At 45.7% G+C, this 25,546-nt stretch overlaps 1 protein-coding gene across 7 annotated transcripts in view; it reads right to left on the bottom strand.

The window, feature by feature from the left end:
* The window catches only part of BACH2 (BTB domain and CNC homolog 2), a 353,955-nt gene that overhangs the window by 18,321 nt on the left and 310,088 nt on the right, over positions 1-25,546 (bottom strand). For all 7 annotated transcript variants that reach the window (XM_032339048.1, XM_032339047.1, XM_032339042.1 and 4 more), the window contains one exon: positions 1,393-2,985. In XM_032339048.1, coding sequence (XP_032194939.1) covers positions 1,393-2,985 — 1,593 coding nt within the window. The remainder of the gene's footprint in view (positions 1-1,392; positions 2,986-25,546) is intronic.

Genomic DNA, 25,546 nt, shown 5'->3' with positions numbered 1-25,546 from the left:
GGCACTAGGCACAACCCAAACCCGAGGGGACAGGGTGTACTCAGACAGGAAGAGTTCCCCTTCAAATTTCCTTTATAATTTCTTTGAGCTACATGAAATCCTTCCAGTATGTTGCTGTCCTCTCCATTTTCCCCCAGGCAGTCACAGACCAGCCCGAGCGGCTCGCTAGCAACACCAGGAAATGACCACGGGGCATCTCTGCAGTTGGCACGGGGAGCTTTGGGATCTACTTTCAAAACACGCCCTAACTCAAACCTCATGTGCTTCTTGCCAATCTCACAGAGGCTGAATCCCCCGCACGTGGCTCTGTGCAAAGGCACGTAACCCCGTGCGGCATTTCTGCCGTCTGGTTGGGTTACCGTCCCCGCTTTACTAGGGGCCGAGGTCCTGGCTGAGTGGAAGCGGATGGAGGGCGCTGGCCTAGTGAGGGCCGGGCTTCTCTCCTCCTGCGGTTTTCAGGCAAGCAGCTCTGAGCAGGGGCCTCTCCCCGGGTCTGCTCCCGCTGCTCCCGAGCCGGGCCTGAGACCCGGGTGGCAGTCTCAGGTTGGCCCCTTGTCAATCAGCCAGACAACACCAGATCCTGACACAAGACTCCCTCAGATCTTTGCAGGGGTCTTTCATGTTACAGCGGAGAAAGGGAAGCAGAGGGGGCGTCTATTCTCTCTCCTCAGCCATGGGAGTGTTGCTCAAAACGTGGCTGGTGGGTTCCCGCTCCGTCTCCCGGCATTGGTACGGGGGATGGAGCCTTTGGGAATGTTTATCTATAGAGTGTGAGAAGGTACTTTGCTTTCAGGGTGAGCAGAAACAGCTACTCACCCCCACTCCTCCTCTCATCATTAGTAGGGAGCTCGGGAAACGATCCACTGCAGTTAGGTACGCCTGACCAGGGTGCTTCTGCAGGGTCCTGGGACCGTGATGGAGGGGGAGCGGTTTGTGGACAAGGGATGGCCCCGGGGACTCCTCCTGACAAGGAAGCCTTAAGGGGTGCTGCACCAGCACCTGCTATTTCAATTTTGAAAGTGATTCTCCGTTTTCTTTCACCCTGGAGGGTGATGAGTACGGCACCCTTTCAAAGCAGGTGGAGAAGGAGAAAGGGAGGAGAAAGGTGGAGAGCTGAGGTACCCGACCCAACACACCCTTCATTCATTGGACTGAATGTTTTATAGTAAGCAGCTTGCCTCTGCTTGTTGAGTACCAAAACCTAGATCAAACTTCAAGTGCCTTCTAGCACAAAAGTATCTAATTTGGAACAACTGAAACATCCTGCCTCTGTGGATGGGAAGCAGTCCCATTCCTGGAACCTTGAATCTGGGAGCGGTGGGGCAGCAGGTAGAGTCCAGATAAAGGACCACAAGAGTGGATCACATGCTTGAATTCATGCGGGTTCCCTACCTCCTGGCCCCTGTCCTGCACGGGACACGACTCACTGTCTGCTTCCGAGAACGATCCGGATTCGTCGCTGGAGTTGGTTCCATAAGACTGCTCACATTTAATTTGGGGTCGGACTTGGTTGTACATTCCATCTCCCATCAGGCCTGGTTCCTGATGTTCTGTGGCTAGGAATCTGGCTCCCTGGGAACAGGGCGAGGAGGAGAACTCGCAGAGAGGGAGGCTGCAGGGCGAGCCCCCGCTCCCGTCCTCTGCGTAGGAATAGGAGGAGCATGAGCTGGAAGTCCTGGTCCTGGTCTCCAAGGGGGGCGAGCGAGGGCAGACTTTGATTGGCACCGGGCAGCTAGTGTTGGGCCGTATCCTTCCCGGCAAATGGTCAGCCATCAGCCCACCGTGGGAGTAGGCCTGTGAGCTGGGGAGGGACTGGCCAGCCCCCACCCACAGACCCTTTGGCACCGGCTCGGAGAGGTCTTTGTCCAAACTGCTTACCCCAGAATACGAATGCACCGCAGTGCTCACTTGGTCACAAGCGCTCGAGGAGAAGATCACACTTCTCCGGTCCAGCTCTCCTTCCTGTTTACAGAGAGCCTCCAACCCAGGGCCCTTGAGGGGCGACCCCATGGTGAAGTTGGACACGTCCTTCTGGCCCAGGTGAGGCTGTCCGTAATTCCCCGGGAAAGGGGCATAGTCAGTTTTAAGGTCACCCTGAGTGATCCCCTTGTCAAAAGGGCACGCCGAACTCCTGGCAAAGTGCTGCTGAGAGGTACTGGGCAAGCCAGACAGCTCCACACTATTTTTTATGCTGAACAGAGACCTTAAACAGGAGGGGGAGGACACGCTCCTGGATCTCTCCAGGCAGGTGGCCCCGGCGGCGGGGGCGGGGCCGGGGGCGGGGCTGGGCTGTTTCCGGTCCATTTCGAGGTCCCCGGCTCTGTCCTTGCTGTCCGGCTCGTCTCCGGACAGGCAGAGCGTGATGCTCTCCTCCTCGTTCTCTTCACTGGGCGGCTCACTTTTAATCTGCCCCACGGCAAGCCCCGGCTTGAGGCTGTTGCTCGAGTTCTCTTCACCGAATGTGCTTGCAAAACCTGAGGTACTGTGTGACGATGCGTTATAGACATTCTTGGTACATGCAAGCTGGTACTTCTTGTATCTGGGGTACTGCGTCAGCGCGTCCTTCTCGGAGCTCTCCTTGGTGTCGGCCGGCACATCGGACTCGGGCAGCAGCGCTTCCTCCTTCTCGGCTGCGGGGATGGTGGTGGCCTCAAAGCTGATGGGCTCTGGAAGCATCTGGTCCCGGGGGCAGGCCATCTTGGCGGTCTCGGAGTCCATGGTCTCCTCCTCTTCCTCCTCCTCCTCTCCCGCGGAGTCCTCGCGGTCCTCGGGCGGGCGCGGGCACGCAGCGTCCTTCCGGCACACGAACAGGCCATCCTCGCTGTTCAGGAGCTGCGTCTGCAGGAAGCTGAAGCAGGAGTCCTCCAGGTTATGCATGCGCAGGAACTCGGCACAGCGGATGACCTCGCGGATGTTCTCTCTGCTGAGTAACAGCTTGGCGGTGTAGGCAAACTGTAACAGAGGCCCAAAGCCCCTGGCCGTGACCTGCAAAACAAACAGGGAAATTGCCGACGTTACTACCATCAGCATGGCTATTGTCCCGAATCCCTCAACTGAAGCGGGATAACCAGACAGTGCTAATGTCCCCGAATAAAGACTGCAAAGGAGCAGTTAATCCCGCACTGGGTCAGCAGTGATTCCGCTTCCAGTAATTAGTGCCTGTCTCGTGCGTGCCTCCGCACTCCATCACCCCGCACACGGCACTGAAAATCACCGGGGTCCAGTGGCTCCGCAAGGTGACAACCGGCTCAGGGTTGACTCTAATGAAATATCCTGGCAAAAATACCTGGTAACAATGGGAAGCCTGTTAACTCCTCTCCCAGTCACACCCGTGGAGAGCCCTTCTCGTAAGGAGAGGCGTGACACTTGAGGCTCGTTCGAGCCAAAGAAAGCGTTCAGTTTTTTCTTGTCCACTGCGAACCTGGCAATATGGCCTGTTAAAACCTGAAAGTCTGCAGGGGTCGGAAAACCGTTTTCCTTCACTTAACAAGTTAAAGAATGACATGGAAGCAACTGCTGTGTTTCTCATTCATCATGGTTTCCAGATGGGACTTTTCAGTCCTCACATCCTACCTGATCTTACAGGGATGCCTCAGAGAGGACAATAATCCAGAGCAGTATTCTCAACCCCGAAATCAACTGCTGGCCCAGAAAGAACGGGGGTTCCAGAACTAAACAGGCCGACTACCATTTAAATGGTTGAAGCTGCTGAGCGGCCCTGGACACAGGCTCTTCCTTCCCTAATTATGAGCAATGGCTTTGCCATGCAGCTGCCTTCTTTCCTGCTAAATCTTCAGAGTCTCAGCCTGCTACTGTCATGTGCTCCTCACGCTTCACATTTTATCGATTGAAAATGTGCTATTTATGCACGGCTTTGTGTCCGCACACACCCCCATGCACGCAGAGGGTGACTTAGACAATAAGAGATGCCTTGCCTAAGGCCAACTGTTCTCTCAGATGGAGGTGGATTAAACTTGCTGGGGTTCAGGGCAGGCTTCCTCATGCCATCTTCTAGGTTCTGGCAAACACCACTGACCCCTTCAAAAGGGAAGGCAGATCTGCGGAGTATGGGTAGAAACGGAATGAAAGCAGCCACATTGGGGTCCTTGCTGGAAGCTCTAGGAGCAGTTATTACAAAATATCTGCTAAAGGCATAGGTGTAGAGCAAGGTGAGCTGGCCAGTTCTGCAGCTGACTTTCACATGAATTTATGGCGGCACACACAGCCAAAACTCTCGTAGGAACTTCTATCCCTTGCCCATGATTCAACTTGGACACTGCCTTATCCCAGAGCGGTCTCCCAACATACAATACTGGCCTCTCAGCCCCATCGCTAGTGTGAGAAAAATGCCCTGGATTGTTCAGAGCAGCACCAATTTTTATATGCGGCGTTCTTTCCTGTAAGGGAAATTTCCTGGATATATAACTGAACGGATTTTAATTGGTTCGTATTTCGGAAGGACTTTAAATAAAATTCCAAATTAAAAAAAAAACAACCCACCTCTGTCAGATAATGAGTCCCAAGATATTGGGTTAAAAAAAGAACACAACAGAAAAACATGACCGCCAGACTCACATTATAGCTCCACAAGGGCAATCACTGCCGTCTCACTTTTATTACACTTAATTGGGTCTGTTTCTACCGCTAGACAGCAAGCTCCTTCAGATCACGAACGGCTTCATTTCTCTTTATAACTCTGCATCTGATTAGGGTCTCTAACACGGCACACACCTGACAAAAGCCTGTGTGGTACTGAGATGTCAGAAGCCCACTTGCGCTCCTAGCATACAACTGCAGTGCTCTGAAAGTAACAAGACGGTCTGTTCGGTGACTATCACCTCGAATGACTTTTGGAGCAAGTCACTGTGAAGACCACTAATCCACACCAACCAACCCGTCAGGGCAGCGGACAGTCCTTATTTGTCCCACTGAACAGCCCTTATTTGTACCACTATTGAAAGGGAGCTCATCTGACCTACCTGTGTGTCCTACTAAGCTGACATGGTAATAGACTCAGCAAATGCAGTATCTACTGTATCTGTTTTAGGTACTCTCCCCCCAGGAACCTTTCCGAGGAAGTGCAAAGCAAGGAAGTACCCATTTACAAGTGACCAAAGGAAGCGATGGGAATGTCACATGACCCATTTCTTCGCTGTAATGTGACTTCGCCACAAAGAGAAGAATGGCCAAATCGAGGCACAGCTGACCCCTCCATAAGGAAGCATTTTCTGCTCCGCTCCCAGGCAATTTGCCATTTGCTGAATGGAAACACACATCTCAGGTTTGCGTACGTGTGCTCAGTATATGGGAAGTGGGGGAAACTCACCTCAGTGTTATTTATGTTTTTTTAAACAGTCCTCCCTTATGGGCATTCTGTTTTTATTTTGATGCCGTTGGTCTCAGTAAGTCCTGCCACTGTTCCCCACTACGGCTGCTTTTAAAGAAAATTCCTAGAGAAACCGGGAACACCCCCAGGGATGATTAGATTAGTCATGGGTATTGCCACCGACACATGGCTCCAAGGAGCTGGAGAAGAGGCCTCTCCAAGCAGGGACAAGTGGGTGCGTAAGTGTGAGTGGGACTGACAGTGCCAATGAGCACCGTCTCCACATCCCAGGTCACATCACTAGTCCTTTTGGGCCAAGGAGACATGATAAGCTTGAAAGGATCATCCTATGGTCATAAAAGAGTCATGATTAAAACCAGGATTGTAAACTCTCATTCAAGTTCAAGGTCAGAGGCAGTGGTGTCCTCAACATGAAATTTCAAGAGTCCGTAACTAGCTCTCCCCTCACACGAGTTTAAATCCTGCTTTGTCACATTCCGTTCTGCTAAATTTTGCTCAGCTTCTGTGTGCCAGGCTTTGTCTAGTTACCATCTACCAAGTGCTCCTGGTGCCCAGCGTCACGCTAGCTTGTTCTCATAACGCACTGCCAAGAAGGCATGACTGCCTCTGTTTCAGAGACAAGGAAACAGAAGGAGGGAGGTAAGGAATTCGTTCAAGGTCGTAGAGCTGGGATTCCAACCGATGTGCTATGAGGAACCGAACGGATAAGTACAAGACTAGGCCCTGTGCCCAAGAAACCTACAATGCAGCTTTGTAGATACACCTTAACAATGGAAAGTTAATTATCAAGTAACAACATCAGTCAACAATGGGAAAGCTATCACAAGATTATATGATCAGTTGTCAGCTGAGAAATCCCTCCCAGTTCAGGAGAGAAGGTGACTGCTGAGGTCTTAAGCCCTCATAAACAGGACCTGGAGTGCAGTGAAATCGCTCTGTGTTCACTGTGGGTCAAGAGCTGCTCTGATCTAATGGGTACCTTCTGAACCACTCTGTGTCCCTCCGAGGAACCCATCTCTGGTACGCTTTAGGCCAGCTGTGTTAACTCCAAATACACAAAAGAGAAAGCAAGTGCCCATCACACCTGCAGGCCATGTCAAATCAGGTAGATGCTTTCTAAATACTGGTTTTAGGATTCATCTCGGTAGCTTGCACTGACTTTCCATTTTTAGGAATCATTTAAACTCGCTCACTGTACTCAGAAAGCAAACATCCAGGTACCAAGGGAAAGCTGTATGTTTATGAAACCGCGATCACAGGCTGCATTGTTATTTACTTTCTGTTTTTAACAAGTAAGGCTCTGATAATGGGAAAAATAAGAAGGGATGGGAAGTGGAGACGCACACATAAAACTAACGACCCATAAAAATGTTATTTAAAAAGGTAATGATCATAAAGTTAAAGTGGAATGAAGTGGCTAGAAATAGCAAACCAGCTCCATTTCGCTGATGGTAATGGAGCTGTGCGCCACTGCTCTAAGGGAAGCAAGCTATCTCTTTTGCCCTCTGGTTGCTCCCAAGCAGGTGATGACCTTCTCCAGTAGTTGGCACACACAAGGCAAGTGGCCTTGACCGTGGAGTTTCAGGTCTGAAAGAAACAAGGTCAAACTACTGAACTCGTGTACCGTGGTGTGAGGCCACATGAGGATAGTGGGTTGAAAATATGACCCACTGAAACTGTGACCCTTAGCCTTTTGTTCCATGGGTTCTGATGTACCCTCTCCCTGCTGTTGGTGGAAGGAGGATGAACCGATGGAAACTCAGTGGGCATAGGGCACGTTGAGCTGCTGCTTGCAAAGCTCCCTCTCCGGAGTTACCCGGCTTCCTGCTGGACAGAGATCCTGAAAGGAAACATCTAACAGTTTCCATCGCTCTGGATCATTACAGGGATCAGGCAGTGGGCTTCAGTGGCTACTGGAAACAGGGCTTGGGAGTTTTTAGGAGACTTGCAGCAGCGTTCTCTACTCAAGCCGCGCGATTAAGGTCTTCTCCGTTGGTTCTGGCAGTATTTATACGCGGTTGTAGCACTGAGCTCCTCCTCAGAGGGTGGACCAGATGAATGGGGAGATCCCGGGACTGTTTTCTAGGGGAGGGATGGCACACTTCTCAAGGCTGCTGAACTGTGGCCTTACAAGCCACGTCATGCATGCTTCCCCGATAAAGACGGATCTCTTATATACTTGCAGGGGCTGGGGAGATGACAGGAACAAAGCTATGCTGGATGGGCTTTTTACTACACTGAGCCACGGCCATCCCTCCGAACTCTTTGCACAGCAAGGCACTTGTCAAAGAAAACAACTTTGGGGACAACTCACTCTTCCTTTCCACCCCCACACAGCACTGCATTCCATTCTGCAGGAGGGAGACTGATTTGGTGATGAGGTGTCACTTCTAATCTTAATTAAAAAAAAAAAAGATTTTATTTATTTATTTGGCACAGAGAGAGAGAGCGCACAGGCAGGGGGAGCAGCACGCAGAGGTAGAAGAGCACCTCCTGTGCAGGGAACACGATGATGGTCTCCATCCCAGGACCCCACGATCATGACCCTAGCTCAGGGCAGACATTTAAGTGACTGAGCCACCCAGGTGCCCCTAATCTTAATTTTCTATAATCAATAATCTGTATTATCATGTTTTTCTCCCCAAAGCAGTATGTTATACAAGAATATTATACTTATATCTGGGTGTATTTGTATTTGTTAAATTAATGAACTTCACTCTTTCAACAAAGCTTCTGGTCATTTTAGTATTAATTTAGCTAAAGATAGAACCAGAGAAACCAATCTTTTTTCCATTTCCATTTTTTGTAAAAACAAAAATAAACATTTAAGTTGATTTATACATAGAAGCATATAATTTTATATAGTGTTTTTTTTTTCCCCGAAAGAAAGTAATTATCTGGGCTAGTAAATGTGGCTTGAAAGCATAAAATTGTCTTTCCTCTCCCTTGCAAGCTTGATTTTGGGTCTGCAGCCACAACATAGAGATGCTCTCCTATTTGTAAATCTGCCCCTTGAGATTCTCTACCTGAACATTTAGTCAATATTTTTCTTTACCTTTTTTTCATTCATTCATTCACTCATTCATTCACTCACCAACCATTACTGGGCACTCGTTGCGCACTGTGTGAGAACTGAAGGAACCAGTTTTCTGGGATTCAAATCCCAGCTCTATTGTGTACCTGCTTGGGAACTTGGGCGGGTTACTTAACCTTTCTGTCCTTCAGTTTCTCCAGCTATAAGACAGGGATACCAACAGTGCCCATCTTGTGGTAAAACCTTTAGAACAGGGTTTGGCATTGAGTAACAACAATTACTGCTACGATTATTAAAAAAAAAAAAAAATACAAATAGTTGCTTTCTCCAAGGAGCTAAGAGGGCGAGCAGGGAGACAGATGTTTAATACAAAGGTCTATAATGTAATCTAAGTGTGGAACAGGTATTTAAAGGGTCCTAAGGGAGGACCAAAGCAGGGGGCAGTAACTGCTCAGAGCATCAGTGGAAGCCTTTCTGGAAAAGGTGCCTTTGCCTTGAATGTTGAAGGCTGAGCTGAAGTTCATCAGAATAAGTCAAACAATGGCAAGTCTCACTCCCTCTCCTTCTGGCTCTTCCTCCAATGCCACTTTATCTGTAAGACCCTTTCTGGGCCTTTGATTCACAACTGCCCCCCCCCCCCCCATCCAAAGTAGTTACGTGATTTCCAGGAATAGCCGAACATTAAACTAAGTACAGGGTCCTTCCGACCATGGAGCCCTGAACAGCTTGTGTGTCTATGACTATAGCCTGTCAAGACACACACACACAGGCATGCATGAATGCACAGGCCCTCTCCCCTGCAGTTGAGACAGGCTCCCTGATTTTAGTGGGGCTGACGACATCCAAACAGTGGAACTCCATTACACTAAAACTCCAAAGACTAGCTGGCATGGCTGCTGGGATCAGCAGCACAGGTCAGTGGTCCCCAGCAGGGCCAGGAGTATCCTGGAAATACATGGTCTGCCTACTAAGGTTGTTTTAAAAAGGAAAATCAGAAAAAAAATAATAAAGGAAAATCAGGTAGGTTCCATGAACAAAGACCTGACTTGAGTTGACTCATATGAGACTCTAGGTTTCCCCATAACGAAGAATCATGATCTCAGAATGGAGTCTGTTCATGGACTCAGACTCCCTGAAATTAATTCCTGGGAACTCTTGAGGAAGGATCCCACAATAAGTCACATTTTCACTGTAACTATTCCTGTCACAAGGGTTTGCAAAAACATATATCTTGTAGTTGTTCCTAAGTCATGAACTAAACAGAAACTTGTTTTTTTTTTTTTTTTAAGATTTCGTTAATTTATTTGTGAGAGAGAGTAAGAGAGAAAGAGCATGAGCAGGGGGAGGGGCAGAGGGAGAAGCAGACTCCCTGCTGAGCAGGGAGCCCAATGCAGAGCTTGATCCTTGGGACTCAGCAACCATGACCTGAGCCGAAGGTAGATGCTTAACACACTGAACCACCTAGGCACCCCTAAATATAAACTTTTTTTTAATTAGAAAAACTTTCATGAAACTTATTCAGAAGTTATTCAGCTCAGAACTAAATTTATTTATCAGTGTCTGTCTTTATCTTTCCATCCATCTAACTCCATCTGTGTCCTAAAGTAACATTACTTTAATACAAACAGGGGAAATATAAATAATTCTGACCAACCACTAACTTTGACTTCTATAACTTAATTTACTTTGGTCTGACATTATAACCTCATATGCTACGTCTTGACTATTGTCTCTTGGCTTTATGCCAATTCTTTTTTCTGTTCCCTTTTGTAATGCTGGCAGAGTACATTTCTCAGGCTTCTTTGCTGGTTGACATTATTAGATTCTACCGATAGGGGGCACTGGTGGGACATCAGAAAGTGAGAGGAAAGCTGGGGTTCTTTGTTTCTTCGCTTTCTTTTCCTTCCCTGGCTGTGTGTTCTGGGGAAGGCTACATCCTTGACTCCGTGCTGGAGTTTTTGGCAGGAGCTGTCTCCTTCACAGGTACAGGTATCAGCTCCTTCTCTAGGCTCCTCTCTGGCCCTAGGAGTGGTAGCTGCTTCCTATAATCACTAATCACTGAGTTCATTTTTTTAAAAAAAGATTTTTTATGAGAGAGGGAGAGAGAGAGGAGCAACGGCAGAGGGAACAGGAGAGGGAAAAGCAGGCTCCCCACTGGGCAGGGAGCCTGATGCAGGGCTCCATCCTAGGACCCTAAGATCATGACCCAAGCTGAAGGCAGACTCTTAACCGACTGAGCCACCTAGGCGCCTGAGTCACCGAGCTGATGCTGCTTCCCCTTTCTGTTCTTCCAGTTGTCCAACACCTGTGTAACCAATTCCTTGTTTTATATCCCCTCTGTTTGAAACACCTGGCATTGTTTCTGTTTCCCTGACTCAATCCTCATCCACTTTACAGACAAGGAAGCCAAAAAAGGTGAAGCCCAGAAAGTCCAGAAAGGTGAAGGGATTTTCCCAAAGTCACACAGCTGGTCAACCAGGGTTTAACTCAATTATTCTGACCGTTGAGTTCAACTCTCCTGCTTTTTTCTCAATCAGGTATGGTTATCTTTCTCATGTAAGGGACAGGCAAAATTTATATATGACACACATATAAGATAATGTATTCATATTTACTCTAAAGATATAAATGAAAACAGGAAGTCTCCCTTCTGAAAGATTACATAATGAAGTTCATGGAATAATTTTAAAAAATCTAATTTCAGTATAGGTGTCGATCCTAAAATAGGTATTAAATAGTAGTAACTTTTTACATTTTTCAGTGTAAAATGAAAGTGAAAAGCATCCCACTCACTGGAAATGAAGTAGTAAAACCTGCATCTAGGTTTATAGTTTCATTTGAAAAACGGCCTCCAACTGAAAATTATTTTTTAAAAGAAGATTTAAAAAAATTACCTAATTTCCATTTTAAATGACCCTTTCCCCATTCAGGAAACCAATGATCTTCCTAGACCAGAATTCTCTTGAGTCAAGGTTTGGTTTTACCTCCTCAACCTTTTTAGTCATTTCAAACCAACCATCAACCACTTGATCTTCAACCAGAAAACACAAAACATTTTTTAAGTCTTCCAGGTGTGAGAAGTTGAGTCCCTCATCAGAGCCCTCTAAGTTCTTCATATCAAACCAAAATTCCCACCCTGGTAACCTAACCATTTATGAGCCCTTACACCTTCCTCACTGCTCTCTTTAGAATGACCCTGAGTTTTACTGCATCCCCAGCAGGGTATCTGGTCTGAGTAAATATTCCAGTCACTGGTATGGAGGACAGAACTATCACCTCCTCAGTTGAGATCCTATTTTCTAGGAATACCAACTAAGATGTATTTCATTGTCACTGAATACTTATGGTGCCATCAGTGAACATCTCTGAAGTTTTTTTCAGCATGTGTTACTGATAAGCCATGTCTCCATCTTAATCTTGCAAAATTGATTTTTTTGACCCAAGGGTATATGCTCGTGTCTATATTCAGATTTATTGTCCAGACAAATCATTCCCATTATACAAATTGTTCTTCAGTCAATTTTTTTAAAGATCTGCTTTCTTCCTTTTTTAAAAAAAATTATGTAATTTTTTGATTTCCATCTAGACTTCTGATGCTTTCCTAGGTTCTGCAATTCTTCAAAGATTTTGACCATAACAAGATGTTCCATAATCATGTCTAATTTTTTTCCCTGTAGTTTGGGGGGTTTACTTCATCAACACTGGGAACTTGGGTATTTTCTTAGTGTTCATCTACCTGGCGTTTACATTCCCTTCTCCAAATTCTTCTTACTTTTCCATCTAATAGACAGTCTCCTTGAAACACAATATGGAGGTAACTGTGGATTCTGCTATCCTTTCGTCAGCCTCAAGACCAGCTGTTGGTTGACTTGCCTTCTTGCCCTAAACAGAACCATTCATTTATTTTCCTTGTCTGCTTAAACACACATGTCCATTGGTGGATGAATGGAAAAACAAAATGGTATACAAAGACAATGGAATATTGTGTAGTTTTAAAAAGGGAAGAAATTCTATTATATACTATAACATGAGTAAATCTTGAGGTCATTATGCTAAGTAAGATGAGCCAGTCACAAAGAGACAAATATTATATGATTCCTCTTTTATATGGTGTCTGAGGTATTAATAGATATAGAAAATATAGATTCATATTCATAGATATAGAAAATAGAATGGTGGTTACCGGGGCTGGGGTCAAGAACAAAAGGGGAATTGTTGTTTAATGGGTGCAGAGTTTCAGATTTGCAAGATGACAAGAATTCTGGAGATCCTGTTTCATAACAATGTGAACATTTTTTAGGTAAGATGAATGTTTGATGGGCATCAGTAGAGATCAGTTAAAATTGGTTAAGATGGTCAACTTCATGTTGAGTTTTCTTTTTATTGTAATACAAAAAGGTGTTGAAATATTTCAGACTGTACAAAATATCCTCTTTGACGATCACTTTCTCTAAGACGACAATCTCTTTCTTCTAAGCATCCTCTCATGTGGAGAGGATTGAGTCCTATCAATTCCTTTTAGTTAGTCAGTATTAGGAACAAAATAGCAATTCTACTCTTGTACTCTCTACCTTCTTAAAGGTGAAACTGCCAGTAGAGGCAAATCAGTAACTACTCAGGTATTCTTTTCTTGGTTGAAGAGAATTCTGGGAGCTATTCCTATAGCTGAAGTTCTGCCTCATGCTTCTCCTTTGCTCTAATTTTGTAAATATGGAGTTCCATCTCACAGCCATATTTCAGCGTGATGTCCTCTTGCTCATTAGGTTACTAAGAAATTCTATTTATCACCCTGGCAGTAATTTCCAATTCAATTTTTTAATTACTCCTGCTTCACCCATTGATGGATAGACGCTGGAGACTATAAGTATTGCTTCTCTCTTCCCCTTCTCCTTGGTCTAGCCAATGATTCACCTAATACTTCACACTTTTACATCAATGTCAAACCTGCTTGCTTCCGCGATAACTGATGTCATGAGGTTAGCAGGATATTCATCTCCCTTCTTCTCTGACCACTTTTAGTTTAAAGCATGAGCCCTGTGCACTGCAGGTTCTTTATAACAATTAGTTGAACTGAATTGAGCTAACCCTAGTAATGCCCACCGGGGCAAGCAGGCAATTTGAATCCTTCCTTCACATGACAGTCCATCACGTATTTGAAGACATCTGTCATGCCTGGTTAGGGATTTTTTTTCTTCAAGAACTGAAGTCATATTTTCCATCAGAAATCAAAACGGAAGAACAGACAGATCACATGTCTCTTGTGGAAATGTTATTTTCTAGCTGACCTCTGGCACAAGTGGGTTTATGCTCCACTAATACGCCAATAGCCATGAGGACCTGGCGACGTCAAGGGTGGGCCACTGGTGTTTAGTAAGGAAGGTAATTCGATCCCGACAGCTGGAGATACTCTGCTGTCCTTTTCCCCCTTTCCTTTGCAAAATAGGAATAAGTCAGGACGTGCTGAAGAAATCATATACTTGAAGGGCTTTTGAGACGCAAACATTAAAAATTCTAAAAAGATGTATATCATCTTCTCAATGCCTGCCTCATTGCCTTTGCAAGGAAAGTGGGGGTTACTGGGGCTCCTGGAAAGAACAAAGCTGTGGATCTTGCCTTATGGGCATGGTATATATGACAGCAAATAATAGTATTTCTATAGTCTTCAGTTTCCTTCATCTGAGTCCTTAACTAACCACCATATAACAGAAGCTGAGACACACTGACGGCGTTAACCAAGGCTCAACACTAATTCCGGGTAAACGCATATATGGAAACCAGACATTTTGCCCAAGGGACAGTACACTCTGATTTCTCCTCCCTTCTCCTGTTTCTACCATGGGCTTTGCCAACAGAGAAGAGTTAATGCTGATGCAATGCAGGCGCCATCTGTGCTCTGTGAGGATTTAAACAGCGGCCGCTGTCAACACAAAACCCCCATCTGTGACTGGGACAATGGCTGTCCCGGGGGGCTGTCGGGACTAGCAGACAGAAAGCCCCGGCCCTGTGGCCTGGGGGTGAGGAGACTGGATGAGACAACACCCAGAATCCTGGATAGGAACATGAAATCAGGGTTGTCCCTCAGCCACCTCCCCTCCATCCCCTGGAGTTCTCATCTTTACTCTAGGCGATTCCTGTCATAAGGGAAGGGAATAGAGAGGAAGCGAGTCAGGCCATCTGTGTGGCCATGGTTGCAGGTTTGGGCCAATTGGTTGGGCTTTCGCCCTGCAGCCTTCCACAGCCCTTCCTGAGACGCAGGCTCGCCAGGCTGGCCAGGCTGGCCAATGACGTCCAAGAGGACAGGGAGCAGGTCATTGCTGAGACGAGTGGTGTGTTTGAGACTTCAGACCGCTGGGGTATGAGGGCACGGTGCTGTTTTTGACAATGGAGTCAGCTCTGGCAGCCCGGGTGCTGAAGCAGGGGAGCCAGAAATTCCCAACGTCAGGTTGGTTGTTTCCAGTCTCTGTGGGGCTGAAACACACTTTCCATACTGACTTGGGGGATGGCGAGAAAAGGAAAGAAGTCACAGTTGCTTCCAGAAGGTGCAGTGGATTCTGTTCTGGGGCATCTATTTTGAACGCGGCTAGGAACGGTTATAAAAGACCTCTTTGCTTACAGCTCCTAACTAGGAAAACACCTTTTCTACTAAAAATAAACATATCCAAACATTCTGAAAACACACTCTTGGTTTTCGACAAATACCACATCTCCAGAACACCAGGCGTTCTTGGTTTGAGTGAATCAAACCACTCCCGAGCACACCTTTTAAAGATGTGAGGTAAGGCATCTACAATACCGGGGGTATTCCAGCATTTTGATGGGACTCTAGTCACTGAAGTCGGAAGTCTTCTGACCAGCAAACCGTTCTAGAAAACAAGCCCTCCAGTTTCCTGGCATTACTGCCTCAGGACGATTTGGCTCATGGAGGGAGGAATGTAGAGCCCATCCACAACACATTGCCAGCAGCCTTCCAGAGTGGTGTAGCTCTGAAAGGCCCAACGAAGCGAGCGGGTGTCTGGATGGCCTCGTCATTTCTTTCTTTCTTTTCCTTTTTATTTATTTATTTATTTATTTATAAATTTATTTGACAGAGAGAAATCACAAGTAGACGTAGAGGCAGGCCTGAGAGAGAGAGGGAAGCAGGCTCCCTGCCGAGCAGAGAGCCCGATGCGGAACTCGATCCCAGGACCCTGAGAGCATGACCTGAGCCGAAGGCAGCAGCTTAACCCACTGAGCCACCCAGGCGCCCCGCGTCATTTCTTTCTTTAACAAGCATAGGAGGCTTAAGAATCTTTAGGTCACCACAGTGGCAAAAGTACTGAGACTCAAAGCGAAAAAAAAACAAACAAACACTTCTCCTTCTCTCTGTTGATACCATTTTCCCTCTCCCCTGTACCTCCATGATCTCTCGGGATTGCCCTGGACAGTCTTTAGGAGAATGTTCCCAACTATGACTATATTTCAAGCAGCAAGTCCCTGCTTTAGAGAGCAAACTTCACGCTCTTCTCTGGCTTCCCAGTGTCCCCCAGACTGATGCCCTTTGCCATCTCATTTCCAGTTGTTTTCTTGAGCCAGACTGCAGCCTTTCTCCTGTCTTCTAGCATTTGCTCAGGCTGTGCTCCCTGCCTGGATGCTTTCTTCATTTCGTTTTGCCAATTCCAGCTGTACCTGGACCGGTGTTGGGGGTGTCCATCAATATGGAATGCAAGGGCCACAAGAAACCCTTGCAAAGGAGGTGGTGATTTAACTGGACCCTATTCCCAACTTGGACAATAGCTGCTGTTTATAGATACCCAGTCCTGGCATTTCCTCACATAAGAGCTATTTTGCACTGTTATTTAAATGTTCCATTGTGACTGGCTTTTTTTTTTTTTTTTTAAAGACTCTATTTATTTATTTGACAGAGAGGGAGAGATCAGAATTAGGCAAAGAGGCAGGCATAGAGAGAGAGAGAGAAGAGGAAGCAGGCTCCCCACTGAGCAGAGAGCCCGATGCGGGGCTCGATCCCAGGACCCTGGGATCATGACCTGAGCTGAAGGCAGAGGCTTTAACCCACTGAGCCACCCAGGTGCCCTGAGTTGGTTACTTTTTGTAGAATTCAACAACATCACACATTGAAAAAGGATGAGCAAAAGGTGACATTTCCATGCCAGTGAGATGAAACAGTATTCAAAAAAGTTTAATTAAGAGGAAATCGTTAGATCACAGAGAAGTGTTAGAGCCATGAGTATTTTTGTGTACAGACTATGTTTCTCGGACAAACAAGATACTACTCAATCAGCAACCCCAAAACATTTGATCATTTACTTTGTTGGGCACTGAGGTAAATTTGGAAGAAGCAAACAGTATAGGTTTACTGTGGAGAAGCTCACCACGGGCTATCCACAGCTAGAGAACAAGTAAGTGTTAAAACTCTATACGGTTGAGAATCCCGTGCCTCAGGCTTTGAGAGAAGAGGGGTGAGCATGGGCTGTCCAAGGGCACTAAGCTTGGATGGGAGCAGGCTGGAAGACAGGAGAGCCCAAGACCCCTGCGAGTCAATCTTTGCCCTCCAGATACTGCGGTTCTGTTACAGTCTCGTGGTCTTCTAGCAAAGGGCCTTCCATAAACACCTAGGATTTAACAGTCTTCTCTACCCAAGACCAACCAGTCCTCATCACCCCATCTAAATGAAACTTCAAATGTACCCCATAAAAGGGAGCACCATGGGAGAAAAAGAAATGTTCCACTGGGAAGAAGCTGACAGTCCACAGAAGAAAACCTTAGGGCAAAACAGATGGGGCTTCAGGAAAGGATGCAGCCACCATCCCTCAGGACAGCAGGAAGACAGGGGATGCTTTGGAAATGGAGGCTGGGCATGCTAAGTGGTTGAGCAAAATGGGTTCTTCCCGAGCACGTTAAGTTAGAATCTCAGAAATTTAGATTTGGGGGTGTGAGCTCTTCCAGATGGGCTTGAGAAAAAGCAAAATCAAAATCCTCTTTTACACTAAAGTAGGAGAAATGACATACTTCTCCGGGATGCTATTTCAGAAAGTCAAATGGGGGAAAAAAAAAAAAAACACAAGGTAAGCGGGTAAAATTATGAAAGGTCTCAGAAGTGACCACAATTGGAGAAAGAAGTGGGCAGGGTCAGAGCTCAGAAGCTGCTCCGGCGGAACCAAGGAGACCAGGTGAAGTCCGGTCGCCCTCTCCAGGGAGTGTCATCCCACTAGTTCTGTGGCAGGACCTCGCACTGCCCTGTTCCAGGCTTCGTGCCCCCGACGCAAAGCACCCCCCGAGCCAGCTGTGGAGACCATGCCACATTCTTACTCATAATGGGAGGAGAGTATGGTGCGCCCCTCACCACGATCAAGGAGCAGATACCAGAACACTTGAGCTGCATACGGAAGGAACAGAATGTCAAAGGGGTTTTTATTGCACCTGACCAGATAATTAGGTAATTAGCACAGCTAACTGATAGGGCACATCTTCCAAGCATCTGTACATCTCCAGGGAGGACTATTTTCCAAAATGTACAAAGTGCTTTTTATTATAATTTTTTTTTCTTTCTGGAGAGCATTTCATGTCTCAAAAAGGATGCCAGGCACGTTTCTCTTCCGTGCCAGGATGGCCCTTTTTCACGTAGTCCAGCTGGACTGCAAACAAGGACGTGAATCTGTTGCTGGTCCCCTGTGGATCTTACAACAAACCCTGCAGCGCTCTGAGCTTCTTTGTGAACCTGCCAAGCCCCCACCTGGGGGGTGTGCAGTGCTAGGAACACCGTCTTACCGAAGGACAGAAAAGACCAGGAGAGGGAGCACAAGAACACAAGATACTTATACAGAGTTGGGTTGTAGGGCACGTCACAGGAAGAGAACAAGGCAAAGAGAAGCAAATTGCCTCAAAAAATATATGTAGAATCTGAATGGTGTACTTTTTTGTGTGTGTGGGGAGGGCATTTAGGACCTCTTATTTGTTCATCACATAGAAAAAATATTTTTTTTTTTTAAGATTTTTATTTATTTATTTGACAGAGATCACAAGCAGGCAGAGAGCCAGGCAGAGAGAGAGAGGGAAAGCAGGCTCACCACCGAGCAGAAAGCCCGACGCGGGGCTCCATCCCAGGACCCCGGGATCAAGACCGGAGCCGAAGGCAGAGGCTTTAACCCACTGAGCCAGCCAGGTGCCCCTCACATAGAAAAAATCTTCACCTGATTATATTGAATGCAGACCGGAAAGGCTATTCTGGATGTTCTTGTTTGTTCTGGATCATCATATGACTCTAAGAACTGTCAGCAATTACTAGTGCTTTAGAGCTGCCTTCCCTAGTCATTGTAGTTCCCTTTCACCCCACGGTGACCTGGGAGCAAATGCATCAAAATGGCAAGCGTGCAGCCTCATGTAGAGACCAGCGAATCCCAGTTCTACGACAGTGCTTAGCTGGGTTGGCTTTGCACGCTGAGCAACCAGGGTCATCTAGTTGGAGGCAGCGAGACCAGGCATCCCCCCCACCCCCACTGGGGACTCCCTCTCCAGGGTGCTACTGGGGACCACCTTTGCAGTAGTAGGGTGCAGCTTGCTTTATTCCCTCAACAAACATGGACTGACTACCTCCCATATGGTTCCCTAGTCTTAGGTGCTAGGAAGATAAAACAACGAATAAGGAAGAAAGGGTGCCTCGCCCGGGATGTGCTAGGCTGTTGGGCCAGAGACGAGTTGACAGGTAATGACAACACCGTGTAAGAGCCGCACTGGGAGGAGACAGGCAAGGACGGAAGGGGCACCTACGTCAGACGAAGTAAGACAGAAGGGGAGGCCCGAGGGAGGATTAGACAGGTACTGTGTGGGCACCGGTGCTGCACGTGGGAGAAAAGGTAAATACACAGACCCATGAGCGAGTCTGGCACCCCGGGCGGTGAGACAGGAGTTCAGCTCTGGTGGGGTGCTGGGGTGGCCACAGGTGACAGTAGACATGTGAGCAGGGGCACGGGCAGCACAGTCAGCCTAGGTCACACCGAGGAGGTGGCCAGCAATTGAGAGCCACCGGGGTCTGCCGAGCAGGAATACTGGGGAGATGAATCTAGCCACAGCTGGGGGACGACCTGCGCAGGGGCACAGGTTGGTCAACGCAGTCCAGGCAGGTGCCAGCTGTGGGCGGAGAATGGGTCGTGACCGTGGAAGGGAGGTTTAGACAGAGTAGGAAGGCGGGGAGGAAGCTGAGCTGTGGATGTGTGAGAGCACAGACTGAGAGTCAGATTCAAGGGGGCCCACTGCTTCTAACCAACCAACCGAGGCCAGAGCCTGGGTACAACACTGGTGAAAAGGGGCTTCCAGTCAGAGTCATCCGGGACACTTCACCACATGACTGACAGGATGGGGACTGTGTAAAGGCTGAGAGGCATAACCAAGGTAGTCTGGGATTCAGAGTCAAATTATTAAGGAGGATGCGGCTCTGAATTCTGTGGCCTGGAGCTTTCTTTAAAGGAAGGCAGCCACGGAGGCCAGTCACTTGTTTTAGCCACGGCATGACGTAGAAATTTTAAGAACAGCAAACGTGTCCAATAATTCATTCTGGCCTGGCCAATGAGAGAGAGGTGATAGTTCCTATAGAATGTGAGAAGTCTGTTTTATTTTAAAATAAAGATGAATGGAAGATAGATGAACTCATAAAACAAAATGACTTGTTAAAAATCGCTATGCTGGGTGCCTGGGTGGCTCAGTTGGTTGGGCAACTGCCTTCGGCTCAGGTCATGATCCCGGACTTCCAGGATGGAGTCCCGCATCAGGCTCCCAGCTCCTTGGGGAGTCTGCTTCTCCCTCTGACCTTCTCCTCTCTCATCTCTCTCTCACTCATTCTCCCTCAAGTAAATAAATAAAAATCTTAAAAAAGAAAAAATCGCTATGCTCAGAGATGGAGAAAAGGCAACCTTCCTCCCAGGCCCTGTTCATTGATTTTTATGATAATTGCGGAGCAACTGACTAGTTCTGTGGCCAGAGCCTGCCTGGGTCTCTAGAAGCCTCTTCCATCATCACTCAAGGGGGCCTCAGACTTCAAAGTGGACCTTTGGAGACTAACCGTCCTGTTTCCCTCTTACAAGAACTCTTATGATTACATTGCACCCAACTAGAAAACCCAGGGTCATCTCTCCATCTCAGTCCTTCACTTAATTACTTCAGCAAACTCCCTTTTTCCACGTAAGGTAACATATTCATTGATTTTGGGGGATCAGGACATGGACACCTTCCGGGGCCCGTTATTCCACCTACCACACTGGGTTATTATAAAAATCTGTATAGCTGTTTTCTTAGACATGTCTTATACTTTGTGCCTCAAAACCAAGGCCCCAGAGGAAAATCATGTCCTTACATAAGTCAAGATGACCTAGATATTAAGGTCATGAGCTGAGGGATCATTGATGGGTAGAAAGAAGACGAATGAAAATTTATTTCAGATTTCAGGTGTTTTCTCTTGCTATCATTTTACACTTCAGTTTTTTCAGGCTCTTTCTTGTTCTTTCTTGCATGAAGGCACATTTCTCTTGCTAAGCTCATGGTGACGTCTGTGTGGCACAGGAAAACCCTGAAAGAAAGGTGGAGATGGGGCTGTCTCCAAGCTACCGCTGACTGCTCATTCGGTTAAGCACCTGACTCTTAATTTTGGCTCAGGTGAGGATCTCGGGGTGTGGGCTTGAGCCCCATGCTGGGCTTTAGCTCAGTGCAGGGTCTGCTTGTTGTCCTCCCCCTGCTCCTCCCCCTGCTTGTTCTCACTCTCTAGAATTAATAAATAAAAAAGAAACTTAGAACCCCCCCCAAAACCCACAGAGAACTGCATCTTTAATGAATATTACTATCATCTCTGGGGCAAGAGGTTAAGAATATGGGAGTCAGGGGGCACCTGGGTGGCTCAGTGGGTTAAGCCTCTGCCTTCGGCTCATGTCATGATCTCAGGGTCCTAGGATCGAGCCCTGTGTCGGGCTCTCTGCTCAGCGGCGGGGGGGGGGGGGGGGGGGGGGGGCGCTTCCTCCTCTCTCTCTGCCTGCTGCTCTGCGTACTTGTGATCTCTCACTCTGTCAAATAAATAAATAAAAATCTTTAAAGAAAAAAAAAAAAGAATATGGGAGTCAGGCTGCCTTCTATCCAGGCTCCTTAACTTAGGTGTTGACCTTGGTACAAATTAATTAACCTTTCTTGCCTCAGTTTCCTCATCATACGGAGATTAATAATAATAATTAATAATAATAACAACAACAATCCCAGACAGTCAATGAGTTAAGCATGTAAAAAAATGCATGGAACAGTGCCTGGCACATAGTGAATGCTCAGTAAAGGTTATTTTTAAAAATCCTCATCAGCATCACAATATTAGACATGAAGGCTATCTGAAAGATAAAATATAGCCTATTTCTTTAGTGCTGGGTCAGATGAATTTTAAGACCAAGGTTTTATGATTCCCAATATATCATAGAAGAAAAAAATAACTCCCTGATGTTCTTAATTCCCATGCATCATGCTGCGTTAGCAAGATCTTTTAATATTTCTCCTTGCTGCCAATTAAGGGCACCAAGTCAAAGTTGATATGTAAAAATTACTGTTCCATTATCACCTGATGGCCTTGCTAATAAATCTTGGCTTAATGAAGCATATGTATCTTTTTAGTAGAACAGAGTATAACCCAAACTAGAGGGACAGGAGCTCCAGCTTGTTTACAACAGGACCTTCAGAAAGCCCACTGCATAATTGCGTGCCCGTAAATACTAACGCTGTAATTTTCTTGGATCAAAGATCATTTTCAAAAAGTAAGCACATGCACATCTATACTCGTGGAAGCTCCTCAAGCAGGTTCTACAAGGTCCAATAAGTCAGTTTTGAGAGGAGGCCTTCCAACAGCTCTCTTCCACTTGAAATCTGAAGTGTGGAAAGTGGAGTGGATGTATGTTTTACTGGAAGAGTCAGCAACAGAAAATAGAGTACACTCGTAGCTGCAGCAAGCCAGGATGAATTTATATCGTGAATTTTAAATTGGGCTCAGAACTGGCTTGTGTTAGCCATTGAAAAAAAATTCCATTGATTTTGGGCTTCCTGATGAGGTTTCCTGGGTGAGGCAGACCTTTGACTGAAAGCCAAGTAAAGCTTTAGATGCAGACTTCTCCATTTCCCAAAGAATGTGAAGAGGGAGAAATTGCTAACAGAATTCAGGAACAAAAATGAATATTATATTTCTACTTACTAGCAACTATCTTGGTATTAAACCCAGCTGATTTGGTTCTGTCCTTAGGGGTTGAAATTCTTCCACTTTATTCTTACTTCTTTAGACAGACTAAGAACTTTGTTACCCCCCTTTTCAGTCTTTCCCCCTTTTTCTGCCTTCTATTCAAATACCTCTACAAATGTTTATAATGGAACACAGTATTCCATAGTATTAAAAAAACCCAACTCTGTAAGTCCATTGATCTTTTTTTCCCCTCTTGATCCTAAGATCGTTGTTATTCTGCTCAAATTATCTTTGTATTCACTTGGTACACAACACGTGCTCAATAGAGTTTGTTTCTTCCTTCTTTGCTTGGCTCTTATCTGATAATGTAGTTCTTCCTTTAGCCTTTGGTTTACAAACCATTTGCTAAATAATTGACCCTGAGAGCCTCCTTCAGAGTCGACATCATTTACTGGGAAACTTAGCCCAAACTGTGATAACGCTCATAAGGCTCCTTGGAAATGAAGAGGTTTCAAAGGAAAATCAAGTCTCACTTATCAAAAATGAAGTGCTTTTGTTCTCATTTCAGATCTAGTGGCAGAAGGGAAATACCAAGTTTTAGAGGTCCCAGTGAAATATTTGACAAGATATGTGAAATGTTTTTCTTTATTTGGGCTGCTTGTTTCATAATACACTTGATGTGTTTCACCAGAAAACCAAGGTCAATTCAATTGATCAAACATGATTCCAGTGACAGACACAGACACATACCCATAAAATGCTCACATTCTCCCAGTTATAATGACACCGAATCTAATTTAGAACCATAAGAGCTAGGGAATTAAGAGTTAATACTTAGTCCCCCTCCTTAATTCATCCTGTCATGCCTGAGTATCACTTCTCCTATAGCAAGCAAGATCACCCACTGTTCTGAGGCCACGAGACAGAGAATGAAATCGGCTATAACATTTTGTGTCACAACGACGGTAATTAGGGATGAGCCTGCAGAATAAGCTTGGGTGCTCTTTGTATGTGAGAGCGGGAAGCAGGACAGGAGAGGAAGAAAGGAAGACAAAATAAAAAGAGTAGGAAAGCAGGCGCATTAGCCGCAGGCGAGCTCTCCCTTGTCTTCTGTTCTGTTCGTACCGAGGGCATCTCTGGGGCAGGGTGAAGGCTGCTGCTTTCATTACACACACAGGCTATTAGCAGTCTAAACTCCCAAACAAACTTGAGAGACTATATGAACCACGATGATCAACCTGATAAATGCTATGGTCTAACGCTTTTTCATGCAATTGTGCGTGTGGGCAGGAAAGGCGGGGTGGGGGGGGGGGTTCTCTTCGACTCAGGGAAGTGCTCCTTAGTTTGCTTATTTTAGGAGTGGTTTGGCTTACTGCTCTTTCTACGACATTGTGCGTCATATATACCCACTAAAATGAGACAATCACTCTTTCTTTTTTTTTTTCCCCCACACTTTATTTATCATGAATTACTGCTTTAATTTTTAACCTGACCCAGCAGGAAATGATGGGTTTAACCCCATGTGACTCTCGTTTGATTATGGAATTAATAAAATCTCTGTTACCAAATAGAACCCATTGTGCCATCTGAGGGCAACAACAAATTTAAGGAGGGAATCGCCCACTCTCTTCTCTGATGCCTTCTCTGTTCAGAGCAGGTAAAATCAGACACCAAAAAAGAAAAAGGAAATTTACTAACTTGCCTCCTTTATTTGTTACTTTACCATAAAGAGGTCTGTTCTATTTATAAATTCATTTCTCTTCAAGGCTTTCTCATCACAGGACTAGGTTCTGCCAATAGATAACATTATTCTCAGACTGTCATTTGCCTGGAAACTTTTAATGTTCTTATTTCTTGTTTTTGCAATTTGCACAATTTTATCACACACGGAGGAATCACTATCTTGATGCTATCTGTTAAGATATACGATGAACTTCCTCCTTTTCCTGTTGAATGTACACCTCTCAAAGAGAAGAATGACATCATGAAATGAGGGTTCTGCTTGGATATATTTAGAAAATAAATACATACACTTGTTATTAGGACTTCTCACAATTATGATAAAAAATACCTACCTGAACCTAAAACATGTGCAGAAAGTTCGCTATTATCTTAATCCTGAATTCCATTATATTTATATCACACATGTTCTGTGCTGACAGAACAGTCTGAGCTGTCTGGATTTGCCAGCCTAGATTAATAAGTACCCATCACGAATCATTAATGATGCCGGTTCCAGTTCAGTGATCGAAATGGGTAAAAAAAATTTCATTTGATTCTTTTCCTTATGAAAGAGCCCTTGGCTTTGTGATGCGCTTCTTTCTGGAAAAAGTCCTTTTGAAAGGAAGAATACCGAAAACAGTGTAAGAAGTGCTAGAGAAGAATAGAAATTCATTTTAAAGCAGCGTACCATGTACAAATGCTGTCTTACAAATAGGATTATTTAATTTAAACCTTAGATCTGTCAAGCTCCATTACTTCAAATGGAGCCTGTCGCTTCTTGAGTTCATTATATATCGAGATTATATTACAATTTCTGTTAGGTTAAGTCAAGGCTGAGATACAAGGCGGTTAAAGAAATAATTACACAGCAGCGTCAGTAAATAGAGCAAAGTCACTGCAGTGTTCCGAAAGGCAAAAAAGTCATCTTGCTAAATGAGGATCCAAGCTGTCCTGTACCAAGACTGTTCCTAATAAATAAAAGGCCTCTGGGAAAAGTGCTGAGCGTATGCTGGATCTATTTTCAGCTTGCATCAGCAGCTGCTGCCCCTGGGATCACATCTTTACGCGTACTCTACACCATATGTAATCACTCCAGTGCTGCAACCAGTAAGATAATGAAAGAGCATGGCATAAATCTATACTTGAGTGGAATGCTAAATGAGGAAAATAATACAAAAAGGGGGGAAATAAACCGCATTTTCAAGTCATTAGGAAGAAAGACTTTGACATATGAAGTGTTGCAACCATTAATAGC

The sequence above is a fragment of the Mustela erminea genome, chromosome 4, assembly GCF_009829155.1.
Source record: "Mustela erminea isolate mMusErm1 chromosome 4, mMusErm1.Pri, whole genome shotgun sequence".
Lineage (NCBI taxonomy): Eukaryota > Metazoa > Chordata > Mammalia > Carnivora > Mustelidae > Mustela > Mustela erminea.
The sequence above is the reverse complement of the archived record's forward strand: the minus strand, read 5'-3'. Positions and strand labels throughout refer to the sequence as shown.